This window comes from Coloeus monedula (assembly GCF_965178545.1).
Source record: "Coloeus monedula genome assembly, chromosome: 12".
Classification (NCBI taxonomy): domain Eukaryota; kingdom Metazoa; phylum Chordata; class Aves; order Passeriformes; family Corvidae; genus Coloeus; species Coloeus monedula.
Genome location: NC_138792.1, coordinates 17694558 through 17713195, shown reverse-complemented (window position 1 = coordinate 17713195; position 18638 = coordinate 17694558). Strand labels below are relative to the sequence as shown.

At 36.9% G+C, this 18638-nt stretch overlaps 1 protein-coding gene across 1 annotated transcript in view; it reads right to left on the bottom strand.

The window, feature by feature from the left end:
- Positions 1–1372: 1372 nt before the first annotated feature.
- CHM (CHM Rab escort protein) overlaps positions 1373–18638 on the bottom strand; it is a 56025-nt gene continuing 38759 nt past the window's right edge. Inside the window, exons 10-15 of the mRNA XM_082289224.1 lie at positions 14598–14702; positions 13619–13682; positions 12911–13007; positions 10518–10610; positions 7773–7939; positions 1373–3386 (exon numbers count right to left, since the gene is read on the bottom strand). Coding sequence (XP_082145350.1) covers positions 3189–3386; positions 7773–7939; positions 10518–10610; positions 12911–13007; positions 13619–13682; positions 14598–14702 — 724 coding nt within the window. The 3' untranslated portion in view covers positions 1373–3188. The remainder of the gene's footprint in view (positions 3387–7772; positions 7940–10517; positions 10611–12910; positions 13008–13618; positions 13683–14597; positions 14703–18638) is intronic.

Sequence of the window (18638 nt, the reverse complement as noted above, 5' to 3'; positions counted from 1 at the left end):
GGGGGCTAAAATAAAATGAGATCCAAACCAAGGAGCTGTGCAACCTCCTAAGTATGGAATGGGAAACTTCATTTCCCAGCTACATAAAGAGAATCATTGGGGGAACTCTGACAAGAATCAGTCTACAGAAAATATAAACTACAATGTAAAAGAGAAAATCTTGAAAATTCCCCAAATCCTCTCCAGAGCATTCCAGTGAAACAGCTCATGCTCCAGCACATTTCCACACAGGAGCTGGCAGTGCCTGGATGTTTCTGAATCAGCAAGTCTAACATGCAGATATTTTGTTTCAGGGGTCAATTTTCCCATTGATGCAAGGAGGATTTACACATGCAAGTCCCATTAACATTAATAGGAGTTGCCCACATAAATCCCCCTGCAATGATAGGAGAAAAGACCCCATAGTCTGTAAGCATCCAAGTTCTAATGATTACCTGTCAAATGGCCCTAAGCATCATCACCACCAGAAAAAGCAGACGAAGCAGCTTCATGGCTGAAAATACCTCCAAAGGAGCAGTAACCACCTGCAGTCCTACAGCCAAGGCAATGCCACAGAAGGGAAAATGGCATAAAATGGACTCTTTGAATATTAAGGGTTAATCCAATTAACCAACTTAAAAAGGAAGTACTCATTAAAAAGGGAATTCAAACATATCAAAGCACTCCTTAGGAAAAAAAAGGTGTGAATATTGTATGAGCTCCAAGGTGCTTGAAGGATAATACAGCTACTTGTTTAAAAATTCAATTAACCTTATCTTTCTTTAACTTGATTTATTAATAATCCTACAGATAAATTGCCAGTTTTTAAAAAGTCATGTTATCTTTTGAATACATCCTGTATGACAAGCCTTAAAAACGACTTCAAATAAGCCTAACCCTCACTTTGCATGCTTACATCACTTAAAGAAAGAACAAAAAGCAGTTCAGAGCATGATTTCTGTAAAATACCAAGATCAACAGTCTGATCTACTGCTCCTGCAAGTGAGCTATTGGGTACTCAAGTACCATAGGAAAAACATTTAATGTTTCCATTCACCCTATGAAAGAGACATGAAAACAGTTTTTAAGCAGTCAATGTAGTGTAAAGCCATAGCCTCCAACTTGTACATCATTCCATGGGATCTCAAATCAAATTTGCACTATTTCCAAACCTGGCTTCACATGGACATAGAGCACTCAGATATGAATTTATATAAACTTGGTAACACAGGTACCCATACTGGCAATTACAGGTGTCCTTGTGCTGAAAGCAGCCAAGAGAATTCTCAGGAAAGCCCAGCTAACAAATGAAGTGCTTTTCTTTGAAAAAAATGTTGAAAGAAAACACAGGACAATGCACTTGCAAGCAAACCTTTAATTTTCATCAAGCGATTTCCTTGTAAACAGAGATGAGAGATTCAACTATGATCCCTATTTCTGACAGACAAACAGGGATAGGTCCCTCCACTTAGCTCTTTTACAGATCTGTAGATGTTAAATACAATCACCACACACTCATGCTTTCCAATACACAGAGAAATTACAGCTAAATGAAGAGGCAGCCTGCTAATTAATATATATATATATAAATAACTGCTAAATCACAGGCATCCAGAGGTTACAGTTGTTGAACATTGGGAACATTCCAGCCACGTGTTTTTCTGAGGACTTTGGGATTATGCACACACACAGACACATGTACTGGTACCTATCCAACAAAGGGTGCAAACACTAACCCTGAAATGCAAACTGGACAGTGGGTACGATGCAGGACAAAGAGAACAGTATCAGTTATGCTGTAAAAAAATAAATAAATTACCCTTTCTGGCCTGGAGCCAGTTTCAAGGCAGGCACGGGCACCACGGGACTGTACAGAAGCCTGGCTGTGGCATGGCCAGGCAGAGCTCAATGTTCATGACTCAATAGCATTTTTTATTCACTTACAGTATTTAAGCACTGCTGGAACCATCTCTACCTTCCTGAAGAAGTTTAAACTCCAACTCAACTCTTGCTGATCTCTAGATACTACTGATCTACTGGGTGTGCATTTTAAAGTAAATCTTTAAGTACATGATAAATACTTTTCATATCTGATTTCAAGCATGGTTCAGAAGTGCAAGTTTAACATGGATATTTACAACAACTTTCTCATTTTGTAGTTTTTTCATACAAACCAGGTTTATAAATACTTCAATAAATTTTATTGTATAAATGCTTCATGATTTATCATTACAAAATGCATAGTTTACAGCTATCACATTAATTTTAATCCTGTTAACTGGGATCAATACAAACCTTTGGAATTATCAGTTGAACCTTCTCTCCACCATAATCCCCTCAAGTAATGGTCACTAAAATTTCTCAGACCCCAACCTTCAAAAACTAACTATTGGCTTACTAAAGGCCCAAACAGTGCAACAAATCCAGGAAAACTAATAACAGGAATGCTCCATTTATGACTTTGGATTTTGTTGGGAAATCTGGCATTAAGTTTAAATTCTGCCATTTTCCTGTCCCCAGTAAATGAAGTCACTAGTGAAAATGTGTCTCTGTTAGGTCTTATTAAAAAAACTAAATGTAAAATAGTTCCATGTGAGGAACATCTTCTGGATTATATTTCTTACTTGATTATGGCATCAGTTCCAAAACCATACAAACAAAGCCACTCCAGAACTGTCAGTATTATTGCCTTTAAATTCCATTCATAAGATCACTGTGAAGGACAGATGGTGAGCCTCACCTTCAGCTGTTTAATTAGCAGAGATCCAAGGATTTTTAGTAGATCATCTTCTAACTGGTAAAAAAACTTGCACTTTTTTCTTTTGCTTAGTTTTGACTTGTTGCCTCTTTAAAAAATTGAGGGTTCTTTCCAAGTTGTAAAACAAAACCAAATCATCTCAATAAATCATGAATCCTATTTTAGCACTTTAAATTCAGATGCTTCATTCTGTATTTTTTTGTTTAGCTACAAACCCCTTTGGATCTGGTGGACCTATGACTACTTAGAAGTACCTCAGCTATCAATGAAACTACTTAAAAAAGATGATTCAAGCCAAGGAAAGTAAGGCAATGGCAAATAACTTATATCTGGGGGTTTTAAACCTCTTTTTCTCACCCTTCCTCCCTTATGTCTTAGTTTGGGTCAACCTCCTCTTCTGCTAAGAGAACACTGTTCATTCATTCGTTCATTCATTCAGTCATTCATTCATTCATTCTTCCTTCGTAACAGCAGCACCACCTCCACTACTGCTCTCCTCAGCTGAGGATTCAGGCTTTGTCTCTGGTGAATTACTCAATCCGGCCTCCTCTGGCTCAATCTCATCTTCATCATAAATAATATCTTCTGGATTTGGTGGTGGTGGGCAAAATTCCTCTGTTGGAAACATTTCTCGGAAAATAGTCTCAGCCTATTCAGGAAAAAGAAGAATAACATAAACTTTACCTTGAAATGTAACACCCTGAGGCAATATCTTACAGATATTTAAGATTAACCTCCGCTCTTTCAAATCAATAGTGATTTAGTACTTTGACAGTATTGTAAACACATGGGAAATCCATTCCTTCTTGCGGACCTCAAAAGAGAAAAAGCAATTCATCTTTTTACATTGTTCTACTGGGAAGTCACAGCATGGGGCTTTGTAAAAAATGCTGGTCATTCTGTGTTGTACTGAGAACAAGAAAGAGGATTTTTTTGAAGCCACCTGATCTTTTGCACCATAAAACTATCCCTAGCTGCAGTCCAAGGCAAAGCACAGGAAAGATCTTGGCTCTTTCCAGACACAGGGATCCACTTCACGGAACAAGCAAACCCAGGGATTGTACATATGTACAATCCATATCATGGCTGTATGGGTTTCCCTCTTAAATTTAAAAATAGCAGAAGAATTTTTATTTCTCCTTTTCTGAACAGCTTAAACATAGCTCAGCTGAGAACTGTTCTCATCCAACGGCATATTACCACTGAAAATATATCCAAATACATATGTGGTTTACTAAAAACTCCTGTCTAAAATTCCAAGGTATTACATGCACAGACCTGTGTGCACACAGAATTGTATGTGTGAAAAGAACTGTATTTTAGATAAAAAGACAGATCTAGTTCAAGGAATGAATTTATAATGGCACTTCATGCCATCAAGGTTTAGAAATTAAATACACACCACAAGTTTTTGGCCACTGCAATGGAAGATATTAAAAAGAAACAAGTTCTTGGAACACCAGTGTGGTTGTTATTATGGCATGGACAATACAGCTACAAAATCTGGGAGAAAATAGAACCAAAGTAATACAGTCAGAGTATTCCAGACAACCAGGCATTTTATACAAGCAGAGGCCAAAAATCCTTTAAAACCCTGCAAGGATGCAAGAAGCTCTATTAACTAGTGTTATGAACTTTTACATGTACAAATAGCCCATCTATAAGGTTATCTTATAAATAAATTAAAAATACAAAAAACCTGAGACTTTGGGAATTTATTTACTGGATCCACATGCCCTCCACATTTCCATCAAGGCTTCCTTTTCCAAGTCCTTAAGCTTCCAAGGCAAATGCAGATACCTGAAGCAGATCATGGTTCTGTTTTGGGTTTCTAAGAAGGCAGAGGAATATTCCCTTTGCATTTGTCTGCTCAGTAACCTATCCCCCAAAGGCAGCCTGTGAGGAGAGCTCCCACACAGGCAGGAATGCATTTCATCTTGATATTCCTCCTGCTCCAGGCCCTGCCCTGCAAAACTGACAGGGGGTCACTTGGTGCCACCTGCAAAGGCCCATTACACCATGTGGAATCCTGGACAAGAGGGAACTGTTTGCAGATGAATCCATCACTGAGCTTGTACCCAACAGCTCTCTGTGATGAACTCCACTGCCCACTGGCACTGCCTTTCTATCAGCAGCACTGGATGCAGGACTCTGTTATTAACTGCTTAAACGACCCTGTCTGCTCTCAGTTCAATTTCGTTTTTCATTCTCCTTCCTAAATTTTACTCTTCCATACCCATGCAAAACTGCTTAAAACTTTTTATATTAGTATAGGAAAAAATGGACAATTCTGTTCTCTACTTCAAACCCACAGTTTTTAAATTTGAAATAGTAAGTCTGGGGAGTAGGGGGTACAGCATCCTAAAAAGCTAGGGTTTAACTTTTCGAAGGTAAGAGAAAAACTTTTAATTTCAAGTCTGCACTTGTCCTTGCTACTCCAAAAATACACTTCAACTATTATTGTATTTAATAGAACACTGAGGGAAGACGTCATATTTTGAATTAAATATATGAAAAATTAGAGCAGACAAACATTTCCTGTGCAGTTCTCAACAATTATTCAGTCCAATCAGTCAGCAAATATCCACTCTAAAAATGGTCAAACAATTACGAGGTTGAACATGGGAAGAAATTCTCAGTATGTTATGTAGGACATCATGACACTGATTATGACTTAACAATTTAATGGTATAGAGCACTTTCAGGTCTATCAAGTTCTTAAGTTAACCTTATCCAGCTGAAGCAATGCAGAATAAACAATAATAATTTAATGATTCTTTCATTATAACACTTTGATATTTAAAGTAATTAAGGTAGACAATAGTGCCTTCAATATTTAGTAGTAAGAGAAGTGTGTGTCCAATTGAATCCAGCATTAAGACACAGGCATGTAAAGCCCTTGCATAGAAATTCCAGTAGCTGAAGTTGAATAAAACCAAATTCTGTTCCTGTTTTACTGTATCCCAGCCTGTGGATAAACTGTGTGGGCTTTCACAACAACTTTTACAGGGACCACTACCAAACGAACAACACTTGATTAACTCTGAAATCCTTCCAGAGATAGAAAATAAACAGGTTAAAGCACAAATATTGGCCTGACAGTTTTAGTACATCCTCTCATGACCATGAAGATGACTCAGAAGCCTGAAATATGTCAGGGAATATATTACTTTGGCTCATAATAATTCATGTCAGGTTGCAGGAATGAAAACACAGAAAACTGGAAGCCAGATGCTTTACTGGATCCACACATACAGAGTTTGAAAGGATCATAAATGGCATCTTCATTTCATTTAGCCTATCCTCAGGGCAACTAAATGCAACCATCAACATTAATTCAATATCACACCAGGAACTGAACACAGAATTACAATAAAACAAGAGTGCTGTAATTTGTATATGAGGTGTAGATGGAGAGTTGTCTGTAAGAGCTGTGGTCTTGCCTTCCCAATAATGTATCAGCAGTGCAATCACACAGCATGACAAACAGAATTCAGCAATACTAACAGGAATGAAGAAATAAATCACAGCAAGTATCACTAAAACACTAATCCCAAAATGATTAGAGAAATTAGATATAATTTTCCAGGCTATCTTCAAGACTAATACACGCACTGGATTTTCGGCTGTTTTAAAACTGTTCTGATCCATGAGTTTGCAAATATCTCCTGTTTGGAGATTCCCATCCCATTCCTAGAAGGATGAGAGTGATTTGGGAGAGGAAGACACACCACCAACTTAAAACTATTTCCCTCCTCCACTTGTCCACAAGGTCCCTGCATGGTGTGACTTCTGCTTCATCTTCAGCCTATTCTTCACTTTGCTCTCACATATGACTTTGAATTAGAAACATGTTTACAGTGTAATATTTTCCATTTTAACTTGAGACCATTTGTTTCAAAATTTAAATCAGGTTCAGAAAAACACAGGCTCTATTTTTGTCTAAAAGACAGCAATTTAGGCTCTTGATGGCTCCTCCTCTGAGATCTGCTTAGCATCTCTCTGATGGCCAACAGATTGAACACAAAGGCTGAACTACAGCACCAAGAACCGGGCCTGATCTATCCCACCATTATTCACTGGTAAGAAAAAAAGCTCTTAAGGGAAGACAAACCTGAATGTTAGAAAAGGTGGCTATCAGAATCAGAAACAGGTGGGTTTCAAGTGTATTTAATCAGTTTTTAACATAGCCTGTTTTAAACAACAGTTTGAAAAAATCAAATTTAGAAGGGAATACATTTACAATTTAAAACTGCGACCATAATAATTGTCTTGCATTATTTTTTGTCTTTACAGTTCTTTATCTCTCTGGGAAGCAAATTATTGCCTTGTAAAAGCAAAATGAAGGATACCATTAGCCCTTAATAACACTGTTCTGACCCTGCAGTTCAGGCTATGTCAGCCTTTCCACTTCAAAATCTTATTTTTAAGAGTTTTATGACTTAGTCATAAAAAATCCTGCAACTGGTTAGAAGATAGCACATGCACATTGTCTGAACATGGCCATTAAAAACACAGCTTTAAAAATGCCTAGTGACACTTAATCCTCCAAAGCTGTGAAGTGTTCTCCTGTCTTCAAAGTGCCCTGACACCACAGGGGCTGCTGGGGTGGATCTGCCTCAGAATTTGTGCCTTCCTTATCCAGGGGATCTCTGAAAGGAAAATTCTGTATTACAGCGATACCAAGGCAAAGAGAAGGAAAACTGAGGCAGGAGGCCTAATCCATCACATTAGGAGTTGTGTTGGGTTTTTCCCCAGTAAGTTTTTGCTTTGTGACTGTCCTGCAAGTATTAAACTTCTTTGGTGATCCTTCCAACTTGAACTGTAGGCTGGATTTTCTGGCTTTGATTTGTACTGTACCTCCTCCTTTACCTTCCAGGTGAAAGACTGTGGCTATTTCCTGATCTCTCCACCTACCTAGTTTTATAATTTTGCAGTTATCATGTATATTTTTGCATAAAACAGAATAACCCAGACCATATTGGACTTATGTCTTTAAAATTAAACTTCTGCAGCCAAATCTGCTCTGCCCTACCTGTTTGACAGCACAGTCGTTTCCTAAAGCAGAGTCTGGCCCAGAGCACACAAAAACATTGGAGGGTAAGCCAGCATAGGAACTCTTCTCAACTCCTGAAGAATCTCTCATGTTGAAGTAGACTGCCCAGAGGACTCTAGGTTTCTCCAGTTCTTCATTTTCAGTCTCTGAAAAGGAAAAGGAGTGTTTGCAGTAATCAGTGTTGTTGTGTGATAAGGTAAATATGTAATCTAGCGTACTGGAAATCAGATTTTTAACATGGAGTTACTGTAATAAAGTATTTTTGTTCCTTAAAAAGCCAATTATTTAACTTTCTGTGATTCTCCTTCATCATACTTTTCCTTTCCAACTACAGCTATAAAAACTCCACTTACTCTGCACACCCTACACCACATCAGCAGCAGTTATCACTACAAGCACCCTACACCAAGAAACCTGGTCTAAATTTAACACCTCTCACATTATCTCCTTCACTGGGGATAAACTCCCAGAGCACATGACAGACTGAGCAAGTCCTCCCTGGGCTCTGCCAACTCGAAGGCATTGCATTCCCTGTGCACAGATATTTCTGATGTGTCATTTCTTCCCCTCTCATTTCACAGTTTATCTTTGTACCTAGAATCTCTAATTGTGGCAGTGCTGCTAAATGAAAAATAAATGCCTAATTTGTATTTATCTTCACTTACTGAGGGTTGTACTGTGCTGCAAGACTCATCAGGAATACAAAATCATCGCAAACTCAACTTACTTGCTCATAATCTGTCCCTTCCTGCAGTAATTTGCACATTCCTATAATCCCTTTGCACACAGGCAGAAAAACCTCTGGGAAGATGAAGGTCACTTTTTAACAGTCCAGAATGCAAGGGAGGAATACACAACACAGATTTTGAGCTTAACAGATACTATTTGTTTGGAATATTTGCTGTCCCCTTTCTTGTATTTTACTTCCTCTAAAATAAATGAAGCTTGTAAAAGACTTTGTGAGATTTACTTCTTTCCAAGGAAGAAACTTCTTCATAACCATGGCATTCAAAACAGTATTTTAAAGCAGCTGAATTACAAAAAAAGAGATAAATCTATGCTATTCCTTCAGTATCTTTTAAAAAAAATAGGTGCTACCCATACTGAACAGTTTCAAATATAAATTAAATTCATCAGCCTGTGAAAGTCTGAGCCTTAATACAGGGCAAGATGCTCTTTAATATATTTAAAAGTTCACATTGCTCATAAAAGTTACTTCTTCCTCATTTAGGCAGGAAAATGAATGGAGTCCTCTTCTCCAGGTGACTTTGCCTCTTTGACCTGCCATGGCCCAGTGCTCACTTTATCTGGTGATTCATTTTCAATAACTCCAACAGTATTTGTTCTGACATTTTAATTAAAATACGACCACTACCTCATCCTGATGATAAAAAGGCCTATGTGTCAGGGAAAACTGGCTTTTCAGTGCCTCAGTGCACCTGAGGACCCCTATGATCACAGAGTTTCTACAGAAGAATTTCAGTCAGCTTCTAAACAATCTATCATTTCGGAACTGGATCACTTTAAACATTAAGATTAATGTTACCCCTCCCCAAATGATTAGAAGACACTAAGCTGATCTTCTCTTCACCAAGTCTTTCAAACACATGGCACTGTCTTGAAAATTGAAGATAGAAGTTAAATACTAAAAGTTGAAAATTAGCAAGCTTTAAATTAACAAATAAACAAATGAGAAATGTTTGCAACTCTCCAGTCTAATGAAGTTTTCTATTTACAAACCCAAGATGTTTTCTACATATTAAAGGCAAAGCACTTATGAATATTATGAAGTACTCCCACATCTTAATAACTTGCATTTATACCAACAAAACCCCTGTCACTGAGAGCTGAGCATTGTTTTCTCACAAAAGAACTGTGATTTACTGCCTTGCAGCATGGGCACACTGTATTTAAAATGCTTTTGCCAGGGTTAGAACACAGCAGCATCTCCCTTATGCACACTACCTACTCTGTGAGCACCTACCACAAATACGGTTAAATTCAAGATCTCAGGACTAAAATTTCAAAAACTTGTGTGGAATTAACCCAAGTATTTCAGGAACTACTTCCTTCTAGACAGCAACTGCTCCATCAGCAGCTGCTTTCCTCTGAGGTGTGGAATTGTCCATCTCAAGGCCAAAGTTCATAAAATTAGCCGTCAAGATTTCTTCAATTTAGGGCCAAGCAGTTCATTATTGGAAATCTATCTTTGTGGTAACAATACAGAACAACTTTAAGCTTCCACTGCTTACAGCAGAATCCACAGAATTTCAATTCAAACAGCAAACAAGGAAACACTTGAAGACAAGAGGCTGAGCAACAGCCTGAGAATAAGAGGAGGCAAAAGCAACCCAAGCAGCTCCCATCACTGAGCACACCTGGCAGCTGGAGGAGAAAGGCAGATCCCTAATTTTTGGGTTTTTGGTAACTTTCATAAGGGACACCCAGGTGACAGAAATCACTAAAACCAGGAAAGTGTGGAAAAACAGCTTCACAAACATTTCATTTCACTACTGCACCTTTCAAGGATGTGCTGAACAGCAAATATGTTTCATGGAAAAAAAAAGTGTGAAAATTAAGAACTTCCCAGACACTCATGGTCGTGTCCTTGCATACTGAAGTTTAAGCCACAGCTGAAGAAGTCAGTAACAGATACTTTACTTACAAGGGTAAATTATAATTATGTAAAATAATATCATTAATACATCATTTATTTATTTTTACCTTTTTCTGTATTTAGATTAAATAACTTCTGTACAACAGGCTCTAAATCTTCCCTTGCAGTTTTAGTTGATGGACAGGTTAAATGGACTAAATCTGTGAAAAGAGAACACAAACTAATTCCAATCACCAATACACAAGATATATAAACAACATTTAGAATTTTTATTAAGCACAGCAGGCTTTTAGAAATCACAATTCTTCATAAAATCACTTCCTTTAAGCCAGGGAAGTGCTGTACTATGGACATACCGTGTATGTACAGCACACAGAAACTCTGGAAACACCTCAGAATTCTCTAAGTTACTTCTGTGATGTACGCTATGACTACGCAATCCCTTGTACAACATTTCATTCCTCCACTTCTCAGATGGGAGGAACTATTGCTGAACTATTCCTTTATTTGTTCTGTTTTGCAGACTCTGCAGTTGCTGCCTCCTTAGAGAATCACTTGATGTGGCTCCTGACCCTTTTCTGTCCCACTGGCCTCTGGTCAGACACAGAACCAGCTGCTTTACCCCACCTGATTTTCCAGCCATTCATTCCCATATTTAAAAGTCTCACCTTAAAGCTTTTCATAAAACCACCTTAATGGACTCATTTGCTCCTGGAAACCTCTCACCAGAGTAGTGTCCATCAGCGAATCATGAAGAAATTAAATATAACTTTGTATAAACTGATTAGTTTCTTCTTCATTACTGTAAATTTTTGATCCATTTAAAAGCAATGCAGAGCTCTGGCATTATTTTGAATCTAGATGACATTTTTCTCTCTTCTGTCTGAAGCCTGGCTGTGTTTCTTGTCATCATTTTCCTGTACATCACACAGCTCTTGACCCTGGTTCCATGAGGAACAGAAATTTAACCCTTCATGCTCCTCTACTTTCAGGTTGCACACATACAGAGTCTATTCAAACATTATTTCATTTTTTTATTCAACCCAAACCAAACCTTCTGTCTGAAGGAATATGCAAGAAAATAAGTAAAAGGAAAAGGGTGGTGATAATCAAAGTCTCCCCCTAACCTTAACTAGATGTTTCCAATCCCAAACACTGTAATATAATCTATTCTTTCCTCAAAAAACCCAGCTATAAATCACTAAAGTTCACATCATTTACTTTCTATAAAATCTTTTTTTATTATCTTTAAGGTTATGGTTATGAGTCACAGTCATCAGTATATATTTTGATTATATTTGATTTACTCAGGTATAACTGCATTAGTTACAGTGGTTGCCAACATTTGTCTTCAAGTAATTCTCCCAGCAAGAAGAACGATGAGCTCAGTTCCTGATTTCATCATTACAGTCTCCATTTTTAGGGCAAGTGAAGGAGTTTGGTTCCACTCAAGTGGCAATACAGATGATGTGCCTGTCATTTGTGCAGTGTGATCAAAGAGTAGATGTATTTGTATACTTATCTTAAATAATTGTTCCAAGGAGAAATCAGTCAGGTTAAAACCCATTTACAGATAATGATGTAAAAGTTTTTTAAAAAATTATGAAATATGTCCCATAACTGGAACTCAGCTATGCCTAATACAGAACTTTATTATTTCAATATATGAAGACAAATTTCATTAAGGAAGGCAGTACCTTCTCTTCTGAAATGAAAGGAATTTATGGAGAAAAGTAAATAACAGAAACCTTAATATTTCAGCACCATAAAAATTCTCCTGAAACTAATACTTCAGATCTATTGAACATCAATCCTTCATTAGTTTCACTTACTGCTATATATATTTTGTGGACCCTTAATAAAAAAAAAAAATCAGCTATTTAAATGATAAATATTAACAATATGCTTTATAGTGCTAAGTTTTTAATTAATTATAAGCTTATATTTTTTACTATTATTTTAGTAGGAAATATAACTTTGAGCAACTTATCATTTACTCTACTCTTCTTTCATATGCAAAGAACTACTTCAAGCCTATTTAACAGCAAAATAAATTGGTTATTATTGCAGTTACTATTTCTTGTTAAAAAGAATTGGGTAAGGTAACCTCTACTTCTACTCTAATAAATACCCTAAATGAACATTTTATCGCTCATTTATTTCAAGTTCACACAAAATGCCAACAACAGAATCCTTCCAGAAGATAAAAAGCTCCCAAATACAGTGTATTTCAGGTATTTCCATTTAATAGTTCAGCTAAGGGAGCTCATTTTCAAAAAAACCAAATGACAAATTGCCAGTAAGATTCATGTGCTTTGGAATACTATTTTTATCTCCTGAAGAAGGATTCATTCCTGTGTAAGTGAAAATGAGTCCATGAAGCTCCACGATCCCAGGAAGCCACCGCTCCCTGCGTTCTGTGCAGCAGAGGAACAACACAGAGATTTTCAGTTCTGTTCCAGAGCTGACAGAGCCAAAGGGGAAAATCTCCTTTACTTACAGGTGTCCTTCATGCACGTCATGGTGGAGGAACACAACTCAATGACACAAACTGCTGCTTTGCCCAGTTCCAAGGGAGGCACTGTCAGGATGGAAACCTGCGGAGCAGAAAGAAGAGCTTGTGGGAAAACAAAGTGTCCTGGAGGATGTGGCAACCAGCACAGTCCTCACTGAAGGTGAAAAGAAACTGCAGACAGTTACACAGCTTGGTTTTCTGGTTTATTAGGACAGAAGAAACACAACACTGATTAATATCCTCTAAAATTAGCGACTGCAAAGACTGACAATGCAGACCCAAAAAAGGGTCTGAAAGTGTACAATGAGAACTTGAAACTGCAAAAAGGAATGTTTAAAAAAACCAAAGGAACTTTGAACAAAGTTTAGACAAGATAAATAACTAACAGAATATTAAGGGTAACAGTTTATTAAAAAGCAAGCAAAATTAAAATTAAAGACAGCGGCTTAGAAACTCTATTAATTATAGTGTGAGCCAAACAGGAAAATTGCAGTCACTGAACTAAACTAAACTAAAATTTGTAATAGTTTTATAGAGATTAAAACAGATTAAACAATTACCAGTACAGAGAGCTAACTACAGATCTTGATTCAAGCACAAACGAAATTGAATTAATGAATCAATTCCTACCAACAACTAAATATTAACACATGCAATACACAAAGGGACAAGTGATACAGAATTGGTGTGTACCTGCTGCTCTGAGTCTGTGTTCAGTACAGACTGATCTGTAATGAGCACTGCCCTGGAGATCTGCCTACAATTAAATAAAATAATGATTTAAAAATAATGATACAATAAAAGTAATTATGAAAACAAAAAAGAAAAGTAAAAAATGAAAACAAAAATGTAAAAACCAATAATTTAGAATCATAGTTTTGGTAACACAAAGGCTATTTCACTATATAATCTTTATTATTATGATTCTTAGTGGGATATTTTCCCTGTTGCTGAAGCAGAAACACATCTGGAATATCAGTGTAGTATTTTCAATGGCCAAAATAGGCGATGAATGAGTCAGAGCAGTTGTATCAAACAGCCACCTTCTGTTTTTTAAGAAGTTCTTTTGCTTATTCGATCAAGATTAGCAGAAGCACATTAAGGACTTGTGATGTTCCAAAGAGCACAGGAGCCTTGGGATGAAGGGGAAATGCAGCAGGGTGGAGTTCATTCATCACTTGCAGTTTGTGCTCCTGCAGTGCCCAGGGTTATTTCTGCTTTGCCCTCACCACCACAGCTTTGCTGATCCCTTACCTGCACTATTCTGAAGACAGAGGCAGTGCATGCCAGCTGCTTTTGGCAACAACAATCAAATCACAGAAAACAATGAAATTTAGTACTTGCCTAAAGCTGAACAAATTTAAAGCCAGGACAGCAACTGGCACCTTCACCTTCCAAACATTTTTTAGCAAATACAGAATTCCTAACACATTTAGAGCTCCTGGATCTTTTATATGGAAAAAGGGAATATGATTTCAATGACAATTGAAGAAAATCTGAATATAGAAAGTACACAGTATATCCTCCAGTTAATACAAGAGAAATACTATGCACTGAACTGAACTGTACTGCAAAAAAGAAGGATTGGACAGGAGGCTCCTCAGTTTAACTTGCAGGGTACTTTACATACTTATTTAAAGAAATGGACTGTGTTTTCTGTTTTACCATGTACCTGTAACACACATTTGTGCATGTGCTCTCTGAGAGGTAACTATCTTCCACAATAAAATAGTTGGCACTTATTCTTTGTCCAAAATGATCCACAATAGCTTTGCACCTGTTTAAAAAAAAACCCAACCCACAGTAAGAAATTTTGCTGTAAGGTAACAAAAGAATGCATAAGTTTTTAAAATTGAGTTATACAGCACAGTATTTACATCTTTCAATTAATTTAGCTATGTATTTCTTGAACATGTGAACCCCTAAACGAATTCAACTCAACTGATCACTAAATCCTAGACTGCCACACTCTACCTGGTATATGCAGTTTTCCACATGCCATACCAATACAGAAAATTATATCCCAACTTTAATTAATTGGCCACTTTTCACAGAAAATATAAGCTTACACTTATATTAAATACTGGCATTTAGTTGTACATTTCTTACCTCATAATACCTAAAAAAAACAAAACTGTGAATTACTTGGTCAGTACAACCCTATTACAGTGGGGTTTCTTTCTGAGGCAGACACCTTTACCAAAACCACGTTTATTTTGACAATAATATTTGCAAATTAAATAGCAAATTAAGTTAAGAGATTTAGGAAAGATTCCTGACAAATGAGTGCATCAGACTGTTCCAAGAGTGAGTTGCTCTATTTGTGACTAAATATACCCTTTATCTCTAAGCTACACACAAAGGGATTAACTAAGTCCTGGTGTTTTAAGAACACCACAAATGTTCTCCACAGAACAGGGGCAGAAATAGAAGTGGGACAGAAATGCAAACCACAGAAATGAAGCCATTCAGTGATCTTAAATGAGAATACAAATTGCAGATTTTAAGGGGGAAGATTCTCTACGAAAGAACAAACTTCAGACGTATATATGACATATGAAGCTACATCATATATATGAGGTGAAGAAAAGGGAGGCTGCACACAGATACTCACTAAAGTAACCTCTACTGCTGATTCTACATCCATGGTCTGTGTTCTCTTCTACACTATCAGAACATTTACTGTATAAATAAATAAAGCAAATTAGCTTTACTGAACTTCTTCTTGGGGAATGAAAATTACTTTTTCTTAAAATTAAATTCTTCTGAATTACTTTTTCAATGTTTCAACAATTTAACATACAGGACTTAAACCAGTGAATTTTTTCACACACACTTACACACGTGCATGTACAGGGAAACATCCAAAGGAACACAATGCCTGAGACAGAGATCATGTACAGATTTACCTGTGTTTTATCATACTGCAACTTCATCTGTGGAGTATCTGACATGCAAGTTATGCCTTAGGAATGAACATTTCTGTAACTTGAAGCTATTTGTCAGTTTCTGTGATTAAAATGATCTATAAACCCAAACCTAAATAGGTAATAGCAATCAGCTGCCACTAGCTCTGGTAAACCAGTTGTTCCTACAACCTGAGAACTGAAAAAGGGTGAACACACAAGCCTCATCTATAAATGTAAGAGATTTATGACTATTAAACATGTTTTTGTAACAATAACTTCTAATGCTGACCTCACAGGCATATATTCCTATACTCAAATTCAACAGGTACCTTGACAACAGTACAAGCACTGTTTATCATCTAACATTCTTCAATTTCAAATTCTATCTAACGTGTTTCACCTGCAACTTTAAGAAGTTTTTCCTGTTAACCCCATTGATTTTATTCTTGAGCTCTCATTTGAATACTGCAAATAAACAAGGAAGTTGAGCTGCTGAAGCTCATTTCTAATTATAACCTTTCTTATTGTTTATGAAACAATTTCCCTGCCACCCCCCAAACATTATGGAAGGGGAAAGGTTGATTAAATGTCATGTTGCATCACTCAAAGCCAGCAAAAGCAACGACACGTTTTATTTTCCTGCTAAGTGCTGTTTCCTCTCCTTTGTTCAGGAATAGCAGCAGGTCACATATGTGATAAGATTTTAAACTGAGAGAGAGAGAGCGCTTTTAATTTCAGTCCCACTTTACTTCAAAGGGTGATGCTCAGAGAATTTCTTTCAAGTAGTGCTTCCAAATGCAGCAAACACTCCTGCACTGACATTATCAGGTCTCTGTCATCTGATCTGTGTTGCGACAATGAATCACAGCGAACCCTCCATTGACCTTCTTTCAATGTGTCTGGATAAAAGGATGAAAATTAGAATCCATCTCCTTGCAGTGCCACGAGTTATAAATGTACTTTATAGGGCTCATTATCCAAACTAATGGACTAAGGGCGACATCCTTGAAATGGACTCAGCAGCACTGACAAAGCCAGTCTGCAGTATTTCAGCAGATATGTAAATTACTGGCTGTTTGCTCTATCTTTTTATCACAGATGTATAAATGTCCATTTATCACATCTCCTCCATTTTGAGGCAGAATTATGTAATTGGAAACATATGTGAAGTGTGATCAATATAAAATGCCTACCATTATGATGAAATTTTATATGTACCCCAAAAAGTGACATACAATAAACACAGAGAAAAACAACAAAATTATCATTCATACATTCAGTACGCATTTTTCCTCAACCTTATAAATATGATGTGTTTTTTATTTTCCATCAGAGCATCACAGTTCTACCAAGAACTCAGTATGTTCTGCAAACTTATTAAAACAGATCTGGTACAGTATGTAAAAAGCAGGTATTTTCAAGTGCATTACTAAAACCTTAAAATAGGGATGTCTGATTTCTATTCTTTCACCCTGTCTTCCCTGAATCTTATTTTCAAATAGGAAAAAAATCAAACTATAAAAAGGACTATAGAAAAAGCATAAAAATAATTGTAGAGCTGGGTATAAAATCTACTTGTTCTCTGTATATACAGGTATAGGCAGGAAAATGTGAAAAAGCAATGTTAGCCATGTCTAGAAAAAAGTTGGAATAAACTTTGGTGATATTTAGAGACTAATTCAGATTAGATTTAATTAAACTCTAACCTAAAAGTTTTAGGAGAAAATCAAGGCTCTAGATAGAAGTATGTATTTTCCTTACATGTACTAAACCAGGAATATTAAAAATAGAGGAAAAAATCAGTGCCTTAAGGCACGGATGAAGCCTGGAGGGCTGTGGAAAGTGCTATAAACTGGTAATGACCACTGCACAAGGCATTTCTGCAGTGCTGAGTGGGAGCCATTTGTAACCTGGGGAAGCTGCCTCTGCAAGCACAGAGCCAGCTGTACTGACAACCAGATATGAATTTACCTCTCACCAATTACTATGAATGGTCTGTTGACTCAAAAGCTCAGTAACTCATAAATAGCCTCATTAACAACTTGATAGCTGATTTTTATTAGGCAAAACACTGAAGCCCAAAGTCAAGAGGAAGTACAAGCTGGTGCAGGGAGGGAATACACGGTGAGGAAGGAGATAACAGCCAGAAGGAAACAGAAGATAAAGGAAACGGATATCCTGGATGTGTTGTCCTTCTTCATATTCACCATCAGATAATGGCATTATTAGAAGCTCAGTGTTTTTGGAATAATGAAAGTCTGGTAAAATCTTTTAAAGTATTTCAATAACTCTGCTCCTCATAAATCTGTTATTTAACAGCGTAAAAGCCTAAAAAGACACTTGACACCTATGCTGAATCCTGGGGAACTTATATTAAAAAAATAGAAGCAGGTAAATGGAAAAGCTGCACTCCGGCTTTTCTGGAACACACATAACCTTATAAAGAAAACATTGATTTCAAAGCTCTTCAGGATGTGCCAAAGAAGCTGGAAACTGGGGCAACCAGTACCAATGACCAGCTAAGATCTGCACAGAGTGGGGTTTGGAAGTTGCTACCAACTGTAAGCTTTGTACCCCTGCAAGAGCAATTTAACTGTTTAAAGATTAGTGGAATATAAACCTTCCTACAGTAACAGTTCAAGTATCAGTGTTAAAATAAATGACAGAGTTTCTGAAAGAGACAGTTTAATTTGCACGTGAACCATGTATTTGGAACAACACACACGATGAAATACTACCACATTTACATCTCAAAGTCTACAACTGTGCAGTGAACTCCAGAATCTTCAGGAACTGGCAGAAAG